Source organism: Quercus lobata, unplaced genomic scaffold (assembly GCF_001633185.2).
Source record: "Quercus lobata isolate SW786 unplaced genomic scaffold, ValleyOak3.0 Primary Assembly Scq3eQI_1902, whole genome shotgun sequence".
In the NCBI taxonomy this organism is placed as follows: domain Eukaryota; kingdom Viridiplantae; phylum Streptophyta; class Magnoliopsida; order Fagales; family Fagaceae; genus Quercus; species Quercus lobata.
Genome location: NW_022154706.1, coordinates 540,263 through 567,298, shown reverse-complemented (window position 1 = coordinate 567,298; position 27,036 = coordinate 540,263). Strand labels below are relative to the sequence as shown.

General features: G+C 42.8%; 2 protein-coding genes across 2 annotated transcripts; one reads left to right on the top strand and one right to left on the bottom strand.

The window, feature by feature from the left end:
• Positions 1-5,190: 5,190 nt before the first annotated feature.
• On the bottom strand, positions 5,191-7,380 carry LOC115972891. Its single transcript, XM_031093115.1, has 3 exons — positions 6,773-7,380; positions 6,297-6,694; positions 5,191-6,228 (listed from the first exon to the last, which is right to left on the bottom strand). The coding sequence occupies exons 2-3, from the start codon at positions 6,690-6,692 to the stop codon at positions 5,653-5,655; spliced, it is 972 nt and encodes a 323-aa protein (XP_030948975.1). The 5' UTR covers positions 6,693-6,694; positions 6,773-7,380; the 3' UTR covers positions 5,191-5,652.
• Positions 7,381-23,410: 16,030 nt separating this feature from the next.
• On the top strand, positions 23,411-25,724 carry LOC115972907 (disease resistance protein RPS2-like). The gene is made up of 3 exons (XM_031093135.1): positions 23,411-23,700; positions 23,761-25,652; positions 25,696-25,724. The coding sequence occupies exons 1-3, from the start codon at positions 23,411-23,413 to the stop codon at positions 25,722-25,724; spliced, it is 2,211 nt and encodes a 736-aa protein (XP_030948995.1).
• The last annotated feature ends 1,312 nt before the right edge of the window (positions 25,725-27,036 follow it).

Genomic DNA, 27,036 nt, shown 5'->3' with positions numbered 1-27,036 from the left:
GGCACTCTCAGTCGATGAAGCCGACGATAAGATCCTTGTTGCGGCATTCACGAATGGCTTGAAGAAGGGAAAGTTTTTGTTTTCCCTATACAAAAACGACCCTAAGACCATGTCGGAAGTGCTTTACCGCGCCACGAAGTATATGAACGCTGAAGATGCCCTATTAGCTCGGGAAGAGAAGCCCAGGAAAAGAGAACGACAAGAAGACAATCGGCAAGACCAAGGCCGCAAGAAGACAAGAACAGGAGACCGGAGGGAAGAAAGACGCCCTAGACCAATGGGGGGAAGGTTCACAAGCTTCACTCCGCTAACAGCCCCGGTGGATCAAGTCCTTACGCAAATTAAGGACGAAGAGGCTCTGACGTTCCCAGGAAAACTGAAAAGCGACCCCAACAAACGTCCCAGGGATAAGTATTGCCGTTTCCACCGCGACCACGGCCACGACACGGCTGATTGCTATGACCTCAAGCAGCAGATTGAGGCCCTTATCAGACAAGGAAAGCTGCAGAGATTCGTTAGCAAGGAGAGAGCGGATCCCCCCGCACAAGACCAGCACCCCCGACGGGACAATGAGCGACCGAGGCCTCCGATCGGGGATATCAGGATGATCGTAGGAGGAACGGCTGCCGCCGGGTCATCCAAGAAAGCCCGCAAGACCTATCTTCGGATGGTACAAAATGTTCAGCTGACGGGAGTCGTGCCGAAGATAGCACGGAGAGAAGGTCCCATAATCGGATTCTCAGAGGAAGACGCGTGACGCCTTCACCATCCACATGACGATGCGCTCGTCGTCGGCCTGCGTGTGGGGGACTACAACATGCACCGGGTGCTGGTCGACAATGGCAGTTCAGCGGATATTCTATACTATACAGCGTTCCAGCAGATGAGGATCGACAGAGAGCGGTTGATCCCAACCAACGCCCCGCTTGTTGGCTTCGGCGGGAGCCGGGTATTCCCATTAGGCGCAGTCACATTATCCGTCACTGTAGGCGACTACCCTCGACAAATAGCCAGGGACGTGACATTCTTGGTGGTCGATTGCTCATCAGCCTACAACGCTATCCTCGGGCGACCCACGCTCAACTCATGGAAAGCAGTAACCTCCACCTATCACCTAATGATCAAGTTCCCGACTGATTACGGAGTAGGCGAACTGCGCGGGAGTCAGATGGCCGCACGCGAATGCTACATAGCCATGATGGAAATGGAGGATCAGGTTCAGGCTTTAAGCATAGAAGAGCGCCGGACGGTAACAGAGCCGGTCGAGAAGTTGGAAGAGATACCCCTTGACAATTCCGATCCTAGTCGAACGACCAAAATTGGAACGCTCGCTAACACCACGATCCGTCAGGAGCTCGTAACCTTCCTCAGACGCAATCGGGACGTATTCGCGTGGGATCATGAAGATATGCCGGGAATAGATCCTTCAGTCATGGTGTATAGGTTGAACGTATCGCCCGCCTTTCCACCTATCAGACAGAAGAAAAGAGTGTTTGCCCCCGAGCGAGACCGAGCCATAGCAGAAGAAGTCAGAAAGTTACGGGAAGCAAGTTTTATTAGAGAAGTATACTATCCCGACTGGTTAGCAAATGTGGTGATGGTCAAGAAGGCGAGCGGGAAATGGCGGATGTGCGTGGACTTCACCGATCTCAATAAGGCCTGCCCCAAGGATAGCTACCCCCTCCCGAGGGTCGATATCCTAGTAGACTCCACGGCTCGACACCAGCTGCTGAGCTTTATGGACGCCTTCTCGGGGTACAACCAAATCCGAATGCATGAAGCCGACCAAGAGAAAACGTCGTTCGTAACCAGCCAAGGCCTCTTCTGTTACAAGGTGATGCCCTTCGGCCTAAAAAACGCAGGCGCAACGTACCAGAGACTCATGAACAAAATGTTCGCGCAGCAGATTGGGAGGAATGTCCAAGTCTATGTGGACGACATGTTGGTGAAAAGCCGAAAGGAGGAAGATCATCTAGGAGATCTCAAAGAAACATTCGACACACTTCGCTCCTACAATATGAAGCTCAATCCAGGAAAGTGTGCCTTTGGAGTAACGGCAGGAAAATTCTTAGGATTCATGGTGTCTCAGAGGGGCATCGAAGCAAATCCGGACAAGATCCAGGCCATCCTGGATATGGCACCACCAAGAAATGTGAAGGAGGTACAAAGCCTCAACGGAAAGATAGCGGCACTAAACAGGTTCGTGTCAAGGGCTACGGACAAGTGTTTACCCTTCTTCCGAACATTGAAGAAGTCCTTCGAGTGGACTGACGAATGCCAGCAAGCGTTCGAAGAACTGAAGGTTTACCTTTCCTCCCCACCATTACTAAGCCCGTCGCAGCCAGGAGAAGAGCTTTTTCTCTATCTAGCCGTCTCCCCCGCGGCAGTTAGCGCGGCCCTGATCAGAGAAGAGGAGAAAGTACAAAAGCCCGTGTACTACGCAAGCCGAGCGCTTCATGGGGCCGAAGAAAGATACCCGCCCATGGAAAAACTTGCCCTGGCATTGATCACGGCAGCCCGCAAGCTCAAACCGTACTTCCAAGCCCACACGGTGAACGTTTTGACCGATAAGCCTTTAAGGCGAGCAATGAGCAGTCCCGAGGCCGCGGGACGATTGGCATTATGGGCTATAGAACTGAGCGAATTTGATATTCAGTACCGCCCGCGGACTGCCATCAAGGGACAGGTCGTCGCCGACTTTATAGCTGAGTTCACTCATAATGAAGACAAGGAAGCAGCAGAGTCCCCTCAATGGAGTATATATACGGACGGGTCATCCAACAGGCAAGCCGCAGGGGCCGGCATTGTGCTATTATCGCCCGAAGGGGACACCATCGAATGTATGGTCCGTCTCGACTTCCCTGCCACCAACAATGAATCAGAGTATGAGGCTCTGATAGCAGGGCTCGACCTCGCCAAAGCAGCAGGAGCCGCGAGGGTAGTCATCTACTGCGATTCACAGGTCGTCACTAACCAAATCAATGGAGACTATGAGTGCAAGGGCGAAAAGATGAAGAAGTACCTTGGTGAAGTAAAAGCGAGAGTGGCTGACCTAGAAGCTAAAGTTGTCCAAATCCCTAGAGAAGAAAACGAGCGGGCCGATCGCCTAGCGAAAGCCGCCTCAGCAGAACAAATGGTCATCCCTGGTAATGTACTCTCCTTCATACAGCTTTCTCCGCTAATAGACCTCAGCAACATGCAGGAAATATGCTCCGACAAAAGCTGGACGACGCCGTTAGTTTCATACTTGAGGGACGGGGTCTTACCAGACGAAAAGGAAGCCGCAAGAAGACTTAAGGTCCAGGCAGCGAGGTTCGTCTTGATAAAAGATGTCCTTTACAAAAGAGGTTTCTCCCGACCATATCTAAGATGCTTGGGTGTGGAAGAGGCAGACTATGTCATGAGAGAGGTGCATGAAGGAATCTGCGGAAACCACTCAGGGACCAAATCGTTGGTACACAAGCTTGTGCGAGCAGGATACTATTGGCCCACTATGCAGAAGGACGCCGAAGCCTATGTCAGGGCCTGCGACAAGTGCCAAAGGTTCAGCAACATTATTAGGCAACCAACCGAAGAGCTGACCCCAATGACGGCCCCATGGCCGTTCGCACAGTGGGGCTTAGATATCATGGGACCCTTCCCTACAGCAGCACGACAGCTAAAGTTCCTGGTGGTAGGCATCGACTATTTCACAAAATGGGTGGAAGCTGAAGCATTGGCCACAATCACGGAGAAAAACGTACGAAGCTTTGTTTGGAGATGTATCATATGCAGGTTTGGCATTCCTAGAGTCTTCGTCTCGGACAACGGACGGCAATTCGACAACGACCCCTTTCGAGATTTCTGCTCACAACTAGGAATAAAGAACCACTATTCCTCCCCCGCCCACCCTCAGGCTAATGGCCAAGTCGAAGTAACGAACCGATCCTTGCTCAAAATTATCAAGACCCGGCTCGAGGGGGCAAAGGGTATATGGCCCGATGAATTGCCAAGCATATTATGGGCTTACAGGACGACAGCAAGGACACCCACAGGAGAAACACCATTTCGACTGACATATGGAAATGAAGCGGTCATTCCAGCAGAAGTTGGGCTCACAAGCTACAGGGTGCACAACCACGACGAAAACAAAAATGATGAGGCCATGCGACTACAGCTGGACCTAATAGACGAAATCAGGGCAATAGCAGAACAAAGGCTCGCTCGATACCAGGACCGTATGGCTAAACACTACAACTCTCGGGTTCGACACAGGGACTTCCAGTTGGAGACCTTGTTCTTAGAAAGGTCATGGGCGCCGCTAGGGACCCTACCCAAGGGAAACTCGGCCCCAATTGGGAAGGACCCTACAGAGTTACGTCGTGGCTAAGGAAAGGCACATACCATCTAGAGACATTGGAAGGAAAGAAACTGCCGCACCCGTGGAACACCGAGCACCTACGAAGATACTACCAGTAGGAGCGACAGCACAAAGTTCAATTTTTTATTTTACATTCCAGCAAGACTTTAGTCTCACTCCTCATAACTATCATTTACTTTAATCTTTTGCAACAATTCTTCTTTTTAGCCCAAGGGGCAGGATTTGGTTTTAATTACTTTCATTTGAATGCATGACAATAAGAGGAGTTTTTCAGAAATTACTGAAGTGTATTTCTTCTACGGTCTACTAGGTTCGCGGCCAAAACCGCTAAGTCCATAACATACGGACCAAAAAGACGTCAAAGACATCAAGGCTAAGGCCGACGGTCCAAAAGATGAAACAATCATCGTATGGACGAAGTCCTAAAAAACTAAGGACTAATGAAGGTGTTAAATACACCAAAGCTTAAAAAGCTGACGAACCAAAAAAGATGTCAGAGACATCAAGGCTAAGGCCAACGGTCCGGGAAATCTAAAAAACCGACGGTCCAAAAGATGAAACAATCATCAAATGGACGAAGTCCTAAAAAACTAAGGACTAATGAAGGTGTTAAATACACCAAAGCTTAAAAAGCTGACGGGCCAAAAAAGATGTCAGAGAAATCAAGTCTAAGGCCAACGGTCCGGGAAATCTAATAAGCCGACGGTCCAAAAGATGAAGCGATCATCAAATGGACGAAGTCCTAAAAAACTAAGGACTAATGAAGGTGTTAGATACACCAGGCTTAAAAAGCTGACGGTCTAGTGGATGAAAATATCATCATATGGACCAGGACTTAAAAAACTGACGGACTAATAAAGGTGTCAAAAACGTCAAGGCTAAGGCCAAGAAAACAACGGTCCGGAAAAACCAAAATTAAAAAAGTGACGGTCCAACAAAGTCAACGATCCAATAGATGAAAATATCATCATATGGACCAGGTCCTAAAACTAACGGACCTATAAGGCAGACGGTCCAATAGATGACGGTCTAACGAAAAAGTAAGACCCTACTTACAAACGTGGTTCTCAAACCAACAAGCCCGTAGAAATGATAAAAAGGGGCTAAAAAATCAAAAAAATAACGATCTCATCAAATAAATGGGGCCATAAGAAATTAGAATCAGTATACATGTTCAAAGCGACGAATTCCAAGTGCCATAAAAAGGGGCAAATAGAGTTACAGGTAAAAAGCCCAATAAACAAAAGGACATTTAAAAACATTGTTCAAAAATTACAATAGAAAAGCTATGGTTAAATGGCAGGAACATCCTTGGAGACCCCGTCAGCTTTATCCTTGGCAATTTGTGCCGCATCTGAAGACTCGGCAGGAATAGTGACGGCTGGCTGAGCCAAAATAACTCCGGCATCATTAAGCAAAGAGTCCAAACTAATAGGTCCGTCACCTTTGTCAGCAACAGTTTCACGAGCAGGAGTCATCGGCACGGAGGCGTCCATGGTAATTCCGGATAGATCCAACTCTGGATAAGCTGACGCTACCTGCCTCAGACAATCGTCGAAACCTGTGCCGTAATAATCAGCGCAGGAGTCAATAAATGACTGGGTTGTCTTGAATTTTTGGACCGCATCAGTCCCAGCCGTCTCTACTTGTGCACGTAAGGATGAAACCTCCTCCTCAAGCTTCTTCTGCTGACCCTCAGCCTCTCCCAACTTCTCCTTTACATCCTTCAGCTCTGAGTTTAAGAGACGGACGGCCTCCTTATATTGCGCTTGCTGATCCATCAGATTGGCGTTATGCCTCCTAACCCGAGAAACGACGCCTTCTTTGGCCACGCACCGGTCTTGAAGTGCTTTTACACGAACCAAGGCCTGAAGGAAGTACAACCGTCAGCCATAAAGCAAGGCAAACATTAAATTAATCAAAGTAAAAAGCATACCCGTGCTATGTCAAAGAAAGCTGACGCCCCCAGGTCTTCCGTCCCTAGCTGAGCACAAGGGTCAAGATCCGTCTGTTTTATGAGGGATTCTACCCCCTCAACAGCATAATCCTTGTGGGTCAGCAAGCAACGGGGTCCCTCAATGACGGGACCAGAAGAGGTCATCACTCCTTTCCCAGCACCGTGACCAGACTTGGGAGGCGACTTCGTGGAAGGCACATCCCCTGCACTGACAGCTACCTTCTTAGAAGGAGGATCGTCCTTTCCGTCAGCCTTCCTCTTAACTGAACTCTTCAAAGAGGAATGAGGGGTTGACGCTCCTTCTTTTCCCTTAGCTTTCTCCTCCTCCTTCTTACGGGCAGCAGCGGCCCTCACCCTTTGCTTCGCAGCTTCCATCTCTACACAAAATAAATTGACGGATCAGTAATAGCCGACGAAAGAAATAAACCGACGGGTCATGTAAGGCTTCGACTTACGTTTACGAGAAAATTCTTCCAACTTCCGAGCTTCAACCGTCGGCTCTGGACCCCCACAATACAAATGGAGGGTGTCTAGGGTGATCAAGTCCCTACACTTCCGTTGCTCAAGCGATATGCCAAGTATCCGACGGATAAATTCCCTTTGTTCGTCAGATATCTCCGGGCGAGCACTAGCTGAAATAAAAGGGAATAGACGGTGTTAAAGGAGACGGACTCAAGAAAACTCCCTGATAAATGAAAAGAGACGGTAAGAAGAAAGACAAGGGGGCAACCTGACTCCCTAATATAGGCCCAAGTGTTATCAAAATAACCGCCAGGCAGTGTATCCCACTCACCTGGACGGCACACCCAATCCGTCCCTTTAACAAAGAAAAATCTATTCTTCCAATTTCTATTGGAGTCTGGCATATCAAACACTAATCTTAAGCTCTTCTCACGTGGAGCAAAATGGTAAGTCCCCTTGGCAGATACTTTATGCTGGGGTCTGTAGCAATAAAAGAACTCGTCTAGCGAAAGCTGACGGTTCCCCCCACTCAAGCGACCCCAAAGGATCTCAGCACCAATAAAAATCCTCCAGGCATTCGGAGCAATTTGGCTGACGGACAATCCCAAGAAATCCGCTAGACGGTGTAAAGCCGTCAGTGGTAATCTAAGGCCAGCAGCGAACATGGCATCGTACATCCCCACATCAGCAGTCCTCCCTGTATAACACTTCTCATTTTTTCTAGGGAGACGGATAGGAATGTGGTCTGGGATTTGGAAACGGGTACGCAACTCGTTAAAAACTCTGTTGCTCATCTTTGGAAGGAATTTATTGACGGCCCACTCCTCCGGGAGGATGAAGGGACGGTTACCTCCAGAACTCCCTGAAGTTCCATCACAGGACTCGTCGTCACCTTCATCCTCATTTCCGTCACTACTAACCTCGTTACCCTCGTCCCTACTCCCGTCACTATCCGACTCCTCGTCGCCTTCATCCCCGTTCCCGTCAACACAAATTTCCTCGTCTCTCCTCTTGACCTCAACCTCACTTAACACTTTATCCCTAACTTCCTCAACTTGGCCTTCTACATCAATACTAAGGGACTGGGCTGACGTTTCCTTTCCTGACGATTCAGAAAAGCCGTCGGACTCTTGACCTGAGCCAAAGAATTCGTCGTAGCCCGCTCCATCGCGGACTAACGACTGATCACTCGACGCGTCACTCGACATCTGACTACCTACAAGTGACGGATATGCTCTAAGTTCCTAGACTGACTTTGTTTTTTCAGGAAAAAATAAAAAAGGGAGAAAAAAGCGAAGAGAAGGAAAGAAGAACTTACAGGTGAAGCAGATCTTGAATGGATGGAACGACCTTGAAAGTGATGGTGTTGATAACAGCTGACGGATCAAATTGGAAGTAAGGGTGACGGATTCTCTCTTGAAAAACCAGCGAGGTTGAAATGATGAAATGAGTGAAGGGGCGTGGTATTTATACAAGAGAGAAAACGCACGGAAGACGAGGCGACGCCCGCGCCCAGAAACGAGGCCAACGAATGAATGCCACGTGACCTTGCATTTAATAGATCGAAGATCGAGGAGTCGTTCATATTTGATTTTTCCCTAGTCATCTTCTAACTCCACATGCTGACGGTCTTATTCGTCGAACATGTAGAGTAGGGGGCAACTGATGAGGATAAAAGGAGAGCTTAAACCACACGGACATAAAGCCGACGGTTTAATACTTTTTCTTTGGGCGTAGCAGACGGTGCTTATGCTGACGGTCATAGTATCAGCTGACTCCGTGGTTGACGACTCAAATGCTGACGGTATAACAAAGGTGACGGAGGAAAATTGAGGCTGACGGACCGGGCACAAGTTTACTTGCTTTCCACGCTAGATAATATTTAAAGGATCCCCATAAGGAAAAGATCCCGTAAAATACGCTCAAAAGGACTCCTATAAGGAAAGGACTTCTACTCCAAGGAAAAGAGGTCAACCTTCTACTAGTATAAAAGCCCAAGCATCCTCACAAACTAAGGTACGCATAATTTACCCTCTCTAGCACTCTAGAGCAGTGAGAATAGTTCTAACTTGACCTTCGGAGGGTGTTTGGCCGGTACCACACCGGTACTCTCTGCTAGGTTCTTCCTTTTCGTTGTGCAGGTGCCGTTTGATCGTACGAGGAACGTGTGACTCACTGGTGATACTATTTTCGGCATCATCAACAATCAATCTCGATATGTTTGGTATGCTCATGGAAAACAAGATTATTAGCAATAAGCCTAACAAACTGATTGTCACAGAATACTTGTATAGTAGTAGGAACATCAATACCCAAGTTGCGAAAGAGGGAGCAACCCATGACATCTTGAACGTAATAATATGAGCATAGCGCTAAAACAGGCAATGACATTCTACTTCTCACTACACTAGGTAACAAGATTATCTCCAACGCATAGCACTAGAACAGGCAATGCCATTCTTCTTCTCACTACACTAGGTAACAAAATTATCTCCAACGAAGGTACAATAGCCAGAGGTGTACTGCCAATAAGAATGACTACCAACCTATGTAGCACGGGTGCATTTCGGGACTCGAGTGCGGGTGCGGGTGTGGGTGCGGGACTCGGCAATTTTTGAAAATGTAGGGTGCAGGTGCGGCGGGACTTGGCGATTAAAAAATTATTAAAAATATTTTTATTTTTATTTTCTATATATTTTTACTATAAAAATATTTTTAAAAAACACATTACTATGCTTTGATTCACAAAACAAAGAAATAAGAAGGCAAGAAACACATTAATATGCCTCTGAGGTGAGAGTTTCGGATTTTCCGGCTAGATTCAAGGCAGATTTCGGCCTTTTCTGGCATGTTTCGGCCGTATCGGCCGCCGGCCGATACGAACCGATGTGGTCGATACGGCCCGATTCTGGCCAAATCAGCCCGATTCGGAGCGAATCGAAGCCGATTCGGTGCAAATCGAGCCGCGTTGGTGCGAATCGAGCCGAGTCGGCCCGAATCTGACGAAAAAAAAAAAAAAAAAACTCAGACGTGGCACCGACGCGCGGGCAACCGCGTCGGACATCGCGTCCTGCGTCGGGCCGCGTCGGACACGGGTGCAGCTCCCTCCCAGCCGCGTCCGTGCTTTCTAGCTACCAACCCAATCAATATCACTAAAACCTGTTGTAGAGAGGGAAAATTTCCGACCTATCACAAGCTGACACGTCACATTACCAAGTCCACAAAATACAGCCAATTACAGAACACCATGTATTGCTGCTAGGTTTTTCTATCACTATTCAGAAGCCAACAGAAATTTGCCAAGTGTCATGCAAGAACCAATTACGCATCAGCGCACGTGTAAGCGATGACTCAAGCAGCCTCGCACGTGTAAGCGATGACTCAAGCAGCCTCGCACGTGTAAGCGATGACTCAAGCAGTCCAGCACGTGTAAGCGATGACACAAGCGGACCAATCAGGCTGTGACATATGTCACCAATCAAGTTCCGCCACGTGTCGCTCACCCACCCCAAAACTCCTATAAATAGAAGCCTTCCTAAGACATTCAAGAGGACCAAGATTCAGAAGACCAGGATTCAGAAGTGAAAAAGCTCTGCTGGAATCAAGCCCCGAAGCCTCCAGGAACTTCAAGAACTTCAACCCCAAAATCGGAGAACATTCGAAGCAGAATCATCCAAACCATCTGCCTAGATCCAAAAGTTTGCGGGAATCAAGCTCAAAGATCCGAAAATATCAACAAATCACAAATCAGTGAAGCTCTACGGATTCAAGCCTCCAAAGCCTCGAAGAACTTCCACCACAAATCTTCAAATACAAAGAACATTCGAAGCAGAATCATCCAAACTACCTGCCTAGATCTCAAAGGTCATTGGAATCAAGCTTAAAAGCCTCCAGAAATCTCAAGAAATCACAAATCAGTGAAGCTCAACGAATTCAAACCTCTAAAGCCCCGGAGAACTTCCACCACAAACCTTCGAAGACGAAGAACACACGAAGAACACGAAGAACGTGAAGAACAAAGGATTTCCAACAAGCTCATAGCCAGAGATTCATTGTAATTCTGTTCCAAAGATCTTTGATCCATTCTTCAGCCAAATTGAAGTATATTGGGTGTTCGAATCAAAATCACATTACTACAAATCCAATCAACAAGTCTCTTAAGGAGATCGAATCAGAGGATAACTCTTTTGTAATTTCAGAGAATTGTACCACACAATCATCAATACAAATTCACACCTGTGAAACTATTTTCACTTGTTTGACTTATTTCGAAACGAGAAATTTAGTCGCTTACAAATTCTGGCACGCCCGGTGGGACATCTCTGCCTCTCATCTCATTCTCCTTCAACGAAAGAAATCTTCATCATCTTGCTGCCTACTTCAATGGCTTCTAGCAAGAACATTCAAGCTTCAACAATAGCTACTTCAACTAAACTTGGTATGGCTACCACCAACAACTGCATTGGTGCAATCAATTGTAGCCAACCTAAAACAAACAATCAACTTCAATCAACCAAGGAAGCCAAGGTCCGGACAATCATCTCTTTAGACCCTCTTACAAGAAACAAGGTCATCAACAAGGACGTCTCCACCTTGGAACACCTCAAGTATGGGGGCAAATCCCCTTCTTCCTTCACAAGAAGTTGGTCGCACGATTTCTCTCCCATCAAAAGGAACCCAAAAGATGAGATTCCACGTGCTCACATCAAATCACTTTCTTCTTCATCATCTTGGGAAGTTGTGTCAGTCATGATGACTAACACCTCTACCATGGAAGAAAAGATGGCCGAAATGGAACAAAGAGTTGTCCTTCTCACAAAAGCACTTGAAGATAAGGACCTCCAAATTGCAACTTTGATGAACAAGCTCGAAGTGCAAGATCTTGGTGAATCAAGCCATGGTCATAAATTCACATCTACGAAAGATGACGAAGGGAGAGAAATTGAAAACACTCCCCAACGAGAACAATCTACTTCGATTGCTTCGTTGTCAGTCCAACAATTACAAGACATGATAACAAATACCATCCGAGCACAATATGGAGGTTCTTCTACAAGTTCTCTCACATATTCAAAACCTTACACAAAGCGCATCGACAACATGAGAATGCCAAATGGGTATCAACCTCCCAAGTTCTTGCAGTTCGATGGCAAAGGAAATCCTAAGCAACACATTGCTCACTTTGTAGAAACTTGTGAGAACGCAGGGACTCAAGGAAGCGTCCTTGTAAAACAATTTGTCCGTTCACTCAAGGGAAATGCCTTTGATTGGTATACAGACTTAGAACCTGAGTCAATTGACAGTTGGGAGCAACTCGAAAGAGAGTTTCTTGACCGATTCTATAGCACACGTCGCACGGTGAGCATGATGGAGCTTACTAATACCAAGCAATGGGAAAATGAGCCTGTCATTGATTATATCAATCGGTGGCGTTCTTTAAGTCTAGATTGCAAGGATAGACTTTCTGAAATATCTGCTGTAGAGATGTGCATCCAAGGCATGCATTGGGGACTTCTTTACATTCTTCAACGGATAAAGCCCCGAACATTTGAAGAGTTAGCAACTCGTGCCCATGACATGGAGTTCAGCATTGCTAGCCGCGGAAGTACAAACCCTCCCATACCTGAGGAAAACAGAAGGGAAGTAAGGAGGAATGATAGGAATGCCAAAGTCAGCCTCAAAAACCCAATGATTGTTAACACTGCCGAAGTCAAGGTTCCAAGAAGAGGAGCAAATGCAAATGAAAAACAGCTTGAAGGGTGGCAAAAGAATGAAGTGCATCGCCTGACCTTTAAGGAACGTGAGCAAAAAGTATATCCGTTCCCTGATGAAGATGTGCCAAACATCTTAGAACAACTATTGCAATTGAAGCTGATTGAATTGCCAGAATGCAAGCGGCCAGAAGACATGGGGAAAGTTGATGACCCTAACTACTACAAATATCATCGCATCATTGGCCACCCAATACAAAAATGCTTCGTCTTCAAAGAACAAATCATGAAGCTTGCCAAAGAAAACAAGATTGATCTAAACTTCAATGAAGTTGTTGGGTCAAACCATGTGACCGTTGCTTGTGATGTACTTCCAACTCTCAGGCAGGGGGCAAACACCATTGGAGCTCACAAGTTGATCGACAATGATGATGGCATAAGGATCGGCCCCATCAATGGGAAGTTCCTTAAACACTTCTACACTTGAAAATCAAGAATTGCTCCTCGGTAAGAGCTTAAACTACCCACTGTAGCGCTGCAAGAGTACATGATGTCTTCCCATTACCCTTCAAAGCGTACCAATAAGGAGAAATTAATCCCACTCCATGTCAACAATTGCGAGTGTGGCGTAGCGGTTGGACGCCCGTGTCACCCTTGAGGCCATCTCGGGTTCGATCAGTGGTGATACCCACTATTACACACTGCGCCCCCTTTTTTGCAAAAACACATAAGAAAAAGAAAAGAAAAAAAAACAAAAATCTTTTGAACTACGTGATGACTTGATCCCTCTCAAGGGTACGTAGGCAACTTAGTATCTTTTGCTAAGTTCAGTCACGCATTAAAAAAATTATCAAAGAAAAAAAAATCATAAAAAAAAAAAAAAGAAGAAGAAATTATCAAAGGAAAAAAAAAATCATCAAAAAAAAAAAAGAAATTACCAAAAAAAAAATCATAAAGAAAAAAAAAGAAATTATAAAAAAAAAAAAAAAAAAAAAAAATCTGTTGAACTGCGTGATGACTTGATCCCTCTCCAGGGTACGTAGGCAGTTTAGTACTTGTCACTAAGTTTAGTCACATGAAAAGAAGAAGGATGGCCAGTCTAACTTGAGGAGTTTTCCAACAGTCATCAATGCGTTTTTAAGGTCCCTTCGGTTGGCAAGGCATTGCTCAATAGGATGATCAAAGATCGACGTAGTAGAAAATAAAGACTGTAAGGAGTTGACGTTGCTTAACTTTCTTTGAAATGATGATAAACATAGGTTGATGCTTGGTTGTAGAGTAAAATAAAATCTCCAACCTCTTTTGCAAGAAATGAAGTCTTCATAGCATTGCTCATTTTCTGTGGCCATCCTCCCACATCTCTGAGGTATACTTTGCATCGTTTATCTCCTGGGGCATCTCCTTGTACCTTCCAAGTCTAGGCTACATCGTCTCTCTTCTAGGTTGTGCCACTTCATAGCTCTGAAATTAGAACCACATCATCTCCCTTCTGAGTGGTGTTGTTTCACATCATATCTCTGAAATCTAGATGACGTCAATTTCTTCCGGAATGATGGTAGATTATATATCTAAAGTCGGTGTGGCATCATCTCCCTTCTGAGTGGTGCAGCTTCATATCATGTCTCCAAAAGTTGGACAATGTCACCTTCCTCCGGCATCTGAAGTTGGTGTTGCATCTTCTCTCCTCCAATGGCATGTCCATGCAATGTCAAAGTCTTGACGGCATTCTTCTTGAAACTTCAAAGTCTTGGCATCTCCTTGCATCTTCAAAGTCTTGATAGGGACTCCTTGCATTTTCAACATCTTGTTGGCATCTTTGAAATCTTGATGTCTTGTTACAGTGCTATACGCCATTGATGTCTAAGTGATGTTGCCTCTGAAAATTGCTTTATATGAATGTTATCACGGCTTCGGCGAATGAAGTGTTGACATAGCTTCAATGACGAAAATGGATGCTACCATAGCTTCGGCAAATAAAGCGTTGACATAGCTTCAATGGTAATGTGGAGTGTTGACATGGCTTCATGAATGTTGGCATGACTTCTATGCAAATGAAGTTTCGACGTGGCTTCACGAATGTTGTCACAGCTTCGACAAATGAAGTGTTGACGTAGTTTCAATGGCAAAGATGCAATGTTGGCATAGCCTCGGTATAAGTGAAGTGTTGTCGTAGCTTCATGGCAAAGATGAACGTTGGCATGGCTTCGGCGAAAATGGAGTGTTGACGTGGCTTCAATGGCAAAGATGCAATGTTGGCATGGCCTCGGTATAAGTGAAGTGTTGTCGTGGCTTCATGGCAAAAATGAACGTTGGCATGGCTTCAGTATAAATGGAGTGTTGACATAGCTTCATGAATGTTGGCATGGCTTCGGTATAAATGGAGTGTTGACATGGCTCCATGAACGTTGGTATGACTTCTGTGTAAATGAAGTTTCGACGTGGCTTCATGAATGTTGTCATGGCTTCGGCAAATGAAGTGTTGACGTGGTTTCATGGCAAAGATAAATGTTGTCACGATTTCGATATGGATGAAGTGTAGATGTGGCCTCAATGCAAATAAAATGTCGAGGCACCTTTATGACAAAAATGAATGCTGGCACGACTTCGAGGTAAAAACTCTTGATGCGGCTACATTGCAAAGATTCTTGAGATGGTTGTGTTAAAAAGACAAGTGTTGGTGTAGCTTAATTGCCAAGGAAAGCGTGCTGCATAACAAAAACAAACAACAATAAAGAATTTGTCAAAAGAAAATCTCACGGCACGTCTAAACAAAAAAAAAAAAAAAAAAAAAAAAAAAAAAATCAAATAGAGAGCTTCAATTTTAATCTCTAGCCTGTGAAAAAAAAAAAAAAAAAAAGTTAGTACAAACTAAGCTTGTGAAAAAAAAAAAAAAGGGGAAAGGCATGGTTTATCTCTGGAGTGTTATGTTACCCACTGGAGATTGCTTGTACAGTTTAATGCTTACTCGGGTGACCTTATATAGAGATTTGTAGAACTCAAAGTCAGATTTTAAAGACACTAAAGGTCAAGGAAGTCTGCGCCAAACCTTGAAAAGAAAATGGTGCTCATGAAAGGATCATGTTGTCAGAAAGAAATTGTCACACGCCTAAGAACCTATCAGTCTGCAGAAAGGGATATGTCCTCTAAGAAAAACTATGATGCTAGACTATGGATGAAATTCTAGGCCGGCAAAGGAAAGTTTCTTGTTCTACTATGTCACTAACCCCTTGAGAACACAGAGACATTTGAGGGTTAGCCAATCTGAAATTTCAAATACTGTCAGAACCACAATGAAGACTAAAATGGCAACAAATTTAACAATGTCTGCTGTCTCCTCTTCCGGATTTCTAAGACTTCTGACAGGATTTCACAAAATTCAACTCACAGAAACCTTCTACGATCTTCGATCTACCTAACCTGAGAAAACCAGGCCAAGATACCAAGCCAAGCGCTGCCACGCGCCGCCAAAAGCTTCAGAGGATCGCGGCCTACTCCTTTGTTTTCGTACAAATCCAGACTCCATTTCAAGAAAATGGCATTACCACTCGAGCCAGCGGCCCTCAATGTGCAAAACCCAGAAAGGCCATCAACAACAGGGCCACCACGGGCCACCACGCGCCGTCATAATCTCGCGATGACCAACGGCCAAGTTCTTCAAACCTGTGTAAATCTGTTCATAATCTCACAAAACTGACACTACAGGGGTCTTGTACGGCCTTAAAACTACAGAACCTGAAAATCTCAGGCCCAAAAACTCAAGCACGCGCTGCCACGCGCTACCAAAAAAAATCGGCGGTGGCTGCTTTCAGCAAGAAGCGCTGCCCCATCTGCTCACGCGCTCACACGCGCCGGCATTTCTCTCGCACGCGTGCGCGCGCCATGACGTCATGGATGACGTCATCATCCAACAACCGGTTGACCCGTTTGTTCAGGCCAACCTGGTTTGACCCGAAAATCCGACCCGGATCCGAATCGCATTATTAAAAAAAAAAAAAAAAAAGTGAGAAAGAAAATACTTTGACCAAATGGACCTTTGACCTTGACCAAAAAGTCAAAAATTTCAAAACGGACCTATCCCACTCAATTTTTCGAGTAAATTCCAATTTTGGAATCCATTTCTTTGTTCGAGACTCGAAAATTGTGCAAACTGTTCAATTTTCAATAAGTTGACTTTTGCACAGAATCTTGACCAAAAGTCAAAATTTTCAAGAAGGACCTGTCTTGCTCAATTTTTCCCATAGATTCCGATTTTGGGGTCTATTTCTTCATTTGAGAATCTGAAATTTCTCAAATAGTGTGACTCTACAGCTGTTAGCTTTAATGTGAATTTTGACCAAGAATCAAGATGTCCGAGCAAAGCGTGTCCTATTCAAATTTTTCGCATAAATTCTGATTGCGAAATCCGCTTATTTGTTTTGAACTTGGAAACCACCTATGTGACCCGCTTCTCTGAAATACTAACAGTGTACAAAACTTAAGCTCTTGAGATCAAAATTTGAGATTCATCCACTCGGTCTGGATTCCTTTAGGATTATTCACCAGACTTCATCAAGGCTTCCCTTCCAAAATACAAATGAACTCTCACAAGTGTGTCTCGAACTTGAAATTACACCGAGTCATTAGTTCAACCTACCATTCCTGTTCGGTGCCTACCAGTCTCCAACTTACCATTCTTATTCGGTGCCTACCATTCCCACCTACCATTCCCATCTACCGTTCTCACCAAAAATTCTCAACTACCATTCTCAACTACCTATCTACCATTCTTCGTCTCTCCACTATAAATAGAAGGGCCGGATTCATCAAGAACTCATCAAAAAAAGAGAAAAAAAAAAAAAAAAAACAACACACTGAGTCATGAAATGGAGATTTGCTTCTTCCAGATTTTCAAGTTCTCATTTTCACAGCCATTTCTCACTATGGCCTCATCATTCTCAACACCTAGCAACCGATATTGCTTCATAATCGGTTTGAGATCAACCCTCCCATGGTTCGGTCGAAACCCTATTTACAACATCATTGCAGTTTTGAGATCCAAACAAATTTTGTTTCTCCACTTAACGACCACCTTTGTCTACAAAATTACTCATAACAAGGTCTGTATCGGCCTCCCATGCTTCCGTGGATTTGGTTGGCCAGGAAATCCAAGTCCAGCGGACACACCTATTCCTAACCTCAGGGCTCCTGTAGTCTCTTTCCAATTGCTTGGTCTTCCAGCAGAAGCAGTGGTTCGGAACAAACAGCAACTTGTCTGGTTTCCAAACCAGGTTCACAAGTTAGCTCCATCTTTCATTTTTTCTGTGCTTTTCCAACAAGTGGCAGTAGATGAAGATGGTAAAGTGTTGGGGTATCCTACAAATTGTTTTCCATCCAACACTTAAAACAACCTCCAAGGCGCCAGCTCATCAGAATTCAGCCTTTGGTGCCGGTAAATGGTCATCAAAGCTTTATTCCATGTCCCCACTACTATGGGACCCAAAGGTCATCGTTGCTGGTACCTCAAAACTCATTTTCTGAAATTACTCCAACTTAAAATCAGCTTGAAGAATTTCAGAAAGTGCTCTTCTGAAATTACTTCAACATAACATCCGTCAGCATGGTCCCATTACACAGGCACATTCAATAACTTGCCATCGGATCTCATTCAGCATGCAGTCAGTCACATATCCAAAGGTGTACTTCCCATAAACATCTACACCAGAAGAGTCCTAGCATACAAGGCCAGCACCATGGTGGTGTAAGTTTTGCTCATTTGCTTTGCTTCATCTCCATCTTCTTCATTGCCACCACCAGCATACCCAGAATACATAAGCTTCTGAAATTACCTCAACTTAACTTGAGTGATACAATTACGCAGGCGCATTCAACCACTTTCCCACTTGTCCTCGTTGTAATCCAAAGCATGATCTTCCGAAATAACTTCTCCAGAAGTTCTTAAGAACATGAGGCTAGCTCCATGACCCTGCATGCTGTATCCAGCCACCATTCTCTCATCTTCCCCATCTTTAACATCTTGTGATTGCCGCCAACGATCCAAAATACTCTCCAGAAATTACTTCAACTTAACCTCTGCTGAGAAGGCTCCATCACGCAAGTACGTTCAAATACTTGCAGACCCCTTTTTAGTCTCATCAAAGCCTTTCATATGGGTCGGTCTACTCTTCGGAAATTATCTCATCCTTTTGAAAGCTCCACCACCTTCAACTACTTCACTTAAAGAGTCAAATACCAAAAAAATCCATTTTTCGAAACTCATTCCCACACCACACTCCGAGACTGTGTGCGTGAACGAGTCTCGAGGGGGGCATTTGTAGAGAGGGAAAATTCCCGACCTATCACAAGCTGACACGTCACATTACCAAGTCCACAAAATACAGTCAATTACAGAACACCATGTATTGCTGCTAGGTTTTTCTATCACTATTCAGAAGCCAACAGAAATTTGCCAAGTGTCATGCAAGAACCAATCACGCATCAGCGCACGTGTAAGCGATGACTCAAGCAGCCTCGCACTTGTAAGCGATGACTCAAGCAGCCTCGCACGTGTAAGCGATGACTCAAGCAGTCCAGCACGTGTAAGCGATGACACAAGCGGACCAATCAGGCTGTGACATGTGTCACCAATCAAGTTCCGCCACGTGTCGCTCACCCACCCCAAAACTCCTATAAATAGAAGCCTTCCTGAGACATTCAAGAGGACCAAGATTCAGAAGACCAGGATTCAGAAGTGAAAAAACTCTGCTGGAATCAAGCCCCGAAGCCTCCAGGAACTTCAAGAACTTCAACCCCAAAATCGGAGAACATTCGAAACAGAATCATCCAAACCATCTGCCTAGATCCAAAAGTTTGCGGGAATCAAGCTCAAAGGTCCGAAAATATCAACAAATCACAAATCAGTGAAGCTCTACGGATTCAAGTCTCCAAAACCCCGAAGAACTTCCACCACAAATCTTCAAATACAAAGAACATTCGAAGCAGAATCATCCAAACTACCTGCCTAGATCTCAAAGGTCACTGGAATCAAGCTCAAAAGCCTCCAGAAACCTCAAGAAATCACAAATCAGTGAAGCTCAACGGATTCAAGCCTCTAAAGCCCTGGAGAACTTCCACCACAAACCTTCGAAGACGAAGAACACACGAAGAACACGAAGAACGTGAAGAACAAAGGATTTCCAACAAGCTCATAGCCAGAGATTCATTGTAATTCTGTTCCAAAGATCTTTGATCCATTCTTCAGCCAAATTGAAGTATATTGGGTGTTCGAATCAAAATCATATTACTACAAATCCAATCAACAAGTCTTTTAAGGAGATCGAATCAGAGGATAACTCTTTTGTAATTTCAGAGAATTGTACTACACAATCATCAATACAAATTCACACCTGTGAAACTATTTTCACTTGTTTGACTTATTTCGAAACGAGAAATTTAGTCGCTTACACCTGTCACAGACAAAGAAGCAAAAAACTTGTACATTTTTTGCGATTTCTAACTCTAGGTAAGCTCAAAAAATGATTTTGTAACATGTTGAAAGTACGTTTTACAAATTAATATACCCTAACCTGAAAGTGGCCCTGAATTTTTATTGTTATTATATTTTTTAAATGTCCTCCCTTTTTGACGCCTATGTTAATCATATGCAGCAAAAGAGGAAATGACAGAGCGTCTCTCTCTCTCTCTCTCTCTTAGGGATTGTAAAATGAGTTTAATCATTTAGGTCATGATGTTTTGAGAATGAGGCAAGGCTCAAAATGCACCGTTTTTCTTGATATGAAATAGGAAATGAAAATCCACAAAAGAAAGGTAGAATCAAGAATTTTAAATATGAGGAATATAAGAAAAATGAAACAGATAGTTTAAGAAATTGAGAAAATTTAACAGGATATTTTAGAGTAAACTGGAATGATTAACTACGCAAAGATAGGAGCCCCAGCTTTGGTAGTCAGGTAACAAGCAGCAAGGACTTCTTCTTCAGCATTTTATGCCTCTAAACTTGCCCATGGACGGTCCTCCTGGGCTGGTAGTCGTGCTATGCTTTTGAAATGATGAATACTTTAAGAAATGAAACTTTATATGGCTTAGTCACTATATTATAATAATTGTAGTGTGGAATTGTGCATTATTGAGAAGAAAATCACTGTTTTTTTTTTTTGATTGTTTGTTTCAGTGGTCTTGTGAATTTGGCACCACTTTCTATGATTTCTTTTGTAGATTATATCAATTTCCTTTCTTTTTAAGCCTAGTTCTTTAGGAGAGTTATTTTGTAAATGTCCTGCATACGTAAGGTTTCCCCTACAGTCTAATATATATTCAAAAAGAAAAAGAAAAAGAAAACTAGCTCTCTTCCCTCTGTTATGTATGTTTATGGAATGCCAAGAAAAATAGCAGTTATTGTGAGTTTTTAAAAAAAAAATTCCCAACTTTTGTCTTGACTCGATTAGTATAACTTATTTGATTGCATTCAGTTCAAAGGAGTATAGCTAAGGTATGTATCAACATAATTATCTTTTTGGCCTAATGGCTGGTTGACACTCATCACATCATTATTGTTCACTTTTCATGCAGGAATGAGTCAGAAGTTTTTCAAGTTATCGAAGACATTGTCAATGTGATATCAAACAAATCTTTTCCCTCAATTGGGGGCCTAATTGGAATGGTTTCTCGTGTGGGTGAACTAACATCTTTCTTAAAGATAGGCGGGACTGATGTTCTCATGATAGGGATATGTGGTATGAGTGGCAACCATTGCAAGAGTTGTTTATGACAGATTCTCTGATCAATTTGAAGGTTGTTCTTTTCTAGCTAATGTTGGAGAAGTTGCTCAAAGATGTAGTTTACATTCTTTACAAGAGAAACTTCTTTCTGACATCATTGAAAGAGATATAAGAATATCCAATATCAATAGAGGAGTCAAGTTAGCAATTAGAAGGATTCTTCTTGTACTTGATGGTGTGAGTCAATTAGAACAGTTAGCAATGTTGGCTGGGGAGTGGTATTGGTTTGGTCCAGGCAGTAGAATTATCATTACCACTGTTGCTACTGATTTACTGACTAGACATGGGGTTGATAGAATATATATACCAAAGCCATTGAATAATTATGAGGCTCTTTATCTTTTCAGTTTGAAATGTTTCGTAAGTGGCCCCCCTTCCAGAGATTATGTGGAGAAGTCCAATGATTTTTTGCATTATGCTGCTGGCCTTCCTTTGGTTATTGAGATTTTAGGTTCTTTTCTATTTAATAGAAACATCACTGAATGGAAAAATATATTAAATAAACTTGAAGTATGTCGTCGATCCAGTGTTCTTAATATACTTCAAATAATTTTTGATGGACTAGATGAAACAGAGAAGGAAGTATTCCTGGATATCACATGTTTCTTTAATGGGGAGGACAAAGATCGTGTAGTAGAAATACTGGAGTTCCTTTACACAGGCTTTGAATTAAGGAATCTCATTGCTAAATCTCTTGTAAAAGTTTCTTCAAACAATCAATTATGGATGCATGATCAATTACAGTTGTTGGGTAAGGTGATAGTTAACGAAGCTAAAGAACCTGGGAAATGTAGTAGACTGTGGATGCATGAGGACATCGACAATGTCCTGAAAGAAAATACAGTAAGAGTTTCTGTACAAATCTTGAACTAAAGCATAGACCCTGTTCTACTATATATAAAAAAATAAATACTATTGAATTATTCTTTTGCTCTTATATTGTGCTTTTCACTAAGTCCATTAGGGAACAGAAGCTGTTCAAGGCATAGTTTTAGATTTTCCTCTAACAAAAGTGGTACACTGGAACCCGGAAGCCTTTTCAAAGATGTGTAATCTTAGATTACTCAAAATTCGTAATGTGCAACTTCCAGATGGGCTCACATGTCTTCCTAAGTCATTAAGATTTGTTGAATGGAATGGGTATCCTTTAAAATCTTTGCAACCAGGTTTCCAACCATTAGAGCTTTTTGTACTTAAAATGTGTAATAGCAAAATTAAACACTTCTGGAGAGGAATAATGGTAATATTGTACCTTTTAACATCTTTATGTTATTTATTTTATAAAAAACTATATTCCATGTTTTATGGAAGTTAATCATTCTACACTTTTCTATTTTTTGAACAGTATTGGAGCAATTTAAGAGTCATCAAACTCAGTCATTCTCGAAATCTTGTTTGGACTCCAGACTTCACAGGGGTTACAAACCTTGAGAGAATAAATCTTGAAGGTTTTACGAATTTAATTGAAGTTCACCCATCCTTTGGGTCACTCAAAAGGCTTATTTTATTGAATCTGAAAGATTGCAAAGGTCTTAGAATTCTTCCACACAAGATTGGAATGGAATCTCTTGAATTTCTTATTCTTTCTGGTTGTTCAAAAGTCAAGAAGATTCCGGAATTTGCGGAAAACATGCAACGGTTACAGAAGCTTTATTTAGATGGAACTGCAATTAATTTTCTACCTCCTTCAATTGAACATTTGAATGGTCTTACTTCATTGAATCTGAGGCATTGCAATAATCTTCAGTTTCTTCCAAGCTTTCTTCACAATCTGAAGTCTCTAACAGAACTCAGTCCTCCTGGAATAGCTGAACCTGAAACAAATATAATTTCTTTAGAGAGCAAAGAGTTGCTATCTGTGCATGGAACAGAAGTTACAGAGAAAGAAGGTGGGATGTCCCTTCATAAAAAAGAAATTAAGACTGTTCCTTCTCAAACTAAAGAAGGTCAGATGAAATCTAAATTGAAAAAGAAGGTTGGGGATCCAATTGAGCCCCATACTCCAGTAGCAGTCTCAACATCAGGTGCAAGTAAAGTAGAACCCATTCTCTAGGGAAGCTCAGAAGTAGCTGTATTAGTTGAACCTGAGATTCAGCCAAATTCTCTTGAAAAACGAGTGTTGTCATCCGTGCATGGAACAGAAGCTATGGAGAAAGAAGCAAGGATGTCGATACTTGAAACTGAAATTGAGGCTGTGCCTTCTCAACCTGAAGAAGGTCAGATGAGATTTAAATCAACAAAGCGTGTTGGGGAACCAATTGAGCCCCCTACTCCACTAGAAGTCTCAATATCAGGTACAAGCAAAGAAGCTACAGTAGAACCAGTGACAATCCTTCGTTCAGGAATTGATGGAAGTCAACCTATCAATGAAGAGCAAATTGAGATCCTTTGTCAAACTGACGGTCAGCAGTTTCTTGAAAGAACATGTCCCAAGAGGTCTATTGAGCGCACTTTGACAATGATCTTGGGATACATGAGTGATGTTAAAGCCTGAAGAGTTGGTGTTTATGGAAGTGGAGGGATTGGCAAGACTAGTGTACTGAAAGCCTTGATCAATTACCCCATAACAAAGGACTTATTTGATGTGGTCATTTGGGTGACTGTATCAAGAAATTGGAGCACAAGAAAGATTCAAGAAAAAGTTTTACAACAATTATCATTGTCAGCAGGAGACTTCAAAACTGATTTCGAACTTGCAGAGGAACTGTTTCAAGCTCTAAGGAGCCAGAGGTTGCTTTTGGATGATGTTTGGGAGTGGATTGATCTGAATGCAATTGGTATTCCTGATCCCACTTATGAAAATGGTTGCAGGATGATACTTGCAACAAGATCCCCAGATGTGTGTCACATCATGGTGGCTGATAGAAAGGTTCAGGTGGAGGGACTCTTACTGGAAGAAGCTTGGGAGTTGTTTCGGGAACAAGTGGGTGGGATAATTGACTCTCCAAATATTTTTCCCCATGCTCAAGCTATAGTTAAGAAGTGCCATGGTTTGCCATTGCTGATCATTGTCACTGGAAGGGCATTGGCTAAGGAGAATGATGCTTTAAATTGGATGCGTGCCTCGAGAAAATTTTTGTGGCTCAGTGCACACGGGATTTTTGGTTTTGAGGGTTTAATCCAACAGCTGAAATTCAGTTATGACAGATTGGAGAGTCCTGAATTGAAGAGTTGCTTCCTTTATTGTGTCTTGTTTCCAGAAGATCGCGAGGTTGGCATAGTTAAATTGGTTGAGTACTGGATTGAGGAAGGTTTGGTTGCTGGAAATTGGACAGATTCATATAAAAGGGGTTGTGATATAGTTAATATTCTTGTTGAAGCCTCTCTTTTGCAGAAATTGGAAGGTGGTCTTTCCATCAAAATGCATGATCTGATAAGGAATTTAGCATTGGGGATCTTATCATTAGAGACAGAAGGTTGTCAATTTCTGCTTAGAAGTTATTCAAGAATGACACAACTATCACACATCGGAAATAGTTCATTTTTCAGACCAATTGTAAGTTTTAAAAGCAATCAACCATTGATTCTTGAAGATCATCAGTTCTTATCAAGGGCTGGTGCTGGTCTAACTGAGCTGCCTTTAAAGCAAAAATGGGAAGAAGCCAAGATGATTTTTCTGATGGACAACGAGTTATCCAGTCTACCAGATAGTCCAAGTTGCCCCAAACTTTTGGCGTTGTTCCTCCAAAGAAATCAAAAACTGAGAGTGATACCTACATCCTTTTTTGATTTAATGCCTTCTCCTACAGTTCTGAACCTATCTAAAACCAGGATCAAATCCTTGCCAAAGTCACTCTGTAAGCTTATGAGCCTTGAAGTACTTATTCTACGTGATTGTGAACGTCTGGTGCTACTTCCATCTGAGGTTGGATCTCTGAGGCGGCTGGAAGTGCTTGATCTCCAGGGAACTGAGATAAACAAATTACCTAACAAGATTTCTGAACTGTCTTCTCTGATTTACCTGAAGGTATCATTTTATGGCTCTGTTAACTGGAGTGAATATGCTAAGCTGCCTACTGAATTGGTTTCACATGGAATTATAGCTAATCTAGTTGAATTGGAAACACTGAGAATTGATGTGTACCCAGGAGATAGGAGGTGGAATAAGAATGTGAAATCTGTCATAGATGAGGTGGGCAAGTTGACAAATTTGACTACTTTTTGTTGCTATTTCCCCGAAGTAGAGTTTCTTGAACGATTTCTTGCAACAAGCCTATCATGGAAAATTGGAGGTTTAACTGAATTTAAATTTGTAGTTGGCCATGACGTGAAACGCTTTGTATCTAAGGTTGTGGACAACCTTGCATTTGCTAATGTCCCATGGGATCAATGCTTCAGATTTGTAAATGGTGAGGTGATACCAGATGCTGCTGTTGAAGTATTGACTCGTACTACTGCATTCTATTTAGATCATCATATCAATGTTTGCAGCCTATCAGAGTTTGGAGTCAGTAATTTAGATGGACTGAGATTCTGTGTAGTGAGGGAATGTCCCAAGATTGAAACAATTATTGCTAGCAAGGAACTTTCTGAAGCTGTGTTTCCAATTCTGGAGCACCTAAGTATTAATTATCTATCAAACTTAAGTACGATTTGGAAGGAATGATACCACCGGGAAGCTTTGCTAAGCTAAGAATATTGACAGTGCATACATGCCCCAAGTTACAATTTGTTTTTGCAAGCTCCATGCTCCATTTTTTCTCAAACTTAGAGGAATTGATCGTTGAAGATTGTCCAGCTATTACAGAGATCATATATCAGGATCTGGTAGTTGATTCTGGCAGTGGAACACTCCCTAGCTTGAAAAAATTAAAACTTCACTATCTACCCAGACTGGTTAACATTATGAAAGGCAAATGGCCCCCGTTAGAAGACATTAGCTTCTACGATTGCCCTATATTGAAGAAGCTTGGCATTGATTTCATTGCAAGTCATACCATAAAAGGGATCAAAGCAGAGAATGATTGATGGAATGAATTAGAGTGGCAAGATACTTCATTTCACTTGCGTCTTCAATCTCATTTCACCCCAATTTGTGATGATGATTTGTAATACAAAGTTTAATATCATTTAGATTGATTTATCCCTTTTCTGCACCATCAGTTGTTCAGTTCCCAAGTTAATAAGGACAAGAGGAGGTCATGGCTAAAAGGATCAAACAAGAATAAGAAGTCCCTGAACTTCTGTTGTAGTTGATTGCACTAGTGCTGTCCAACAGAGAAGGTGGACAACCCAGAAAATCCCATATTTCAGTGACAGGTGTGTTCCCTATATTCAACATGTTTTTGAAATCTCCTCCATCTCCTATTGAAGCTTTTTTCCCTTTAAAATTTTACCCCTGGAGGAAATACTTTATAGATTGAGCAATCTGTAAATCTGGCTTTCTTTTGGTTGATGTAGTTCTTGAAGTGCATGTGTTTGTTTTGTCTATACTGCCATCCGAAGTGTTTGAATTGAATGGCTGTTATTTTCTGCAGCATGATTTGAGTGGAACCAGAGCTAGGACGGGGAAATGAAGGGGATTAGTCAATGTCTTTAACTACTAATGCTGATGAGATTTTTCAGAATTATCTTGTCTAATCACAGCTCTCTACACGTTGAAGCCAAGTTCTAAACAGCATAAAACAGTGTAATTTATCTGGCAATTTGATGATAATGAAATTTCGTTTCATATTGTAACTTAATATTCAGTACTATTAGGATTAGGTATGCAGGGGCGTTTTATGCTAATAGAGTAATTGGATCACATAAAAAGGAAAACTTCCTTTTCTG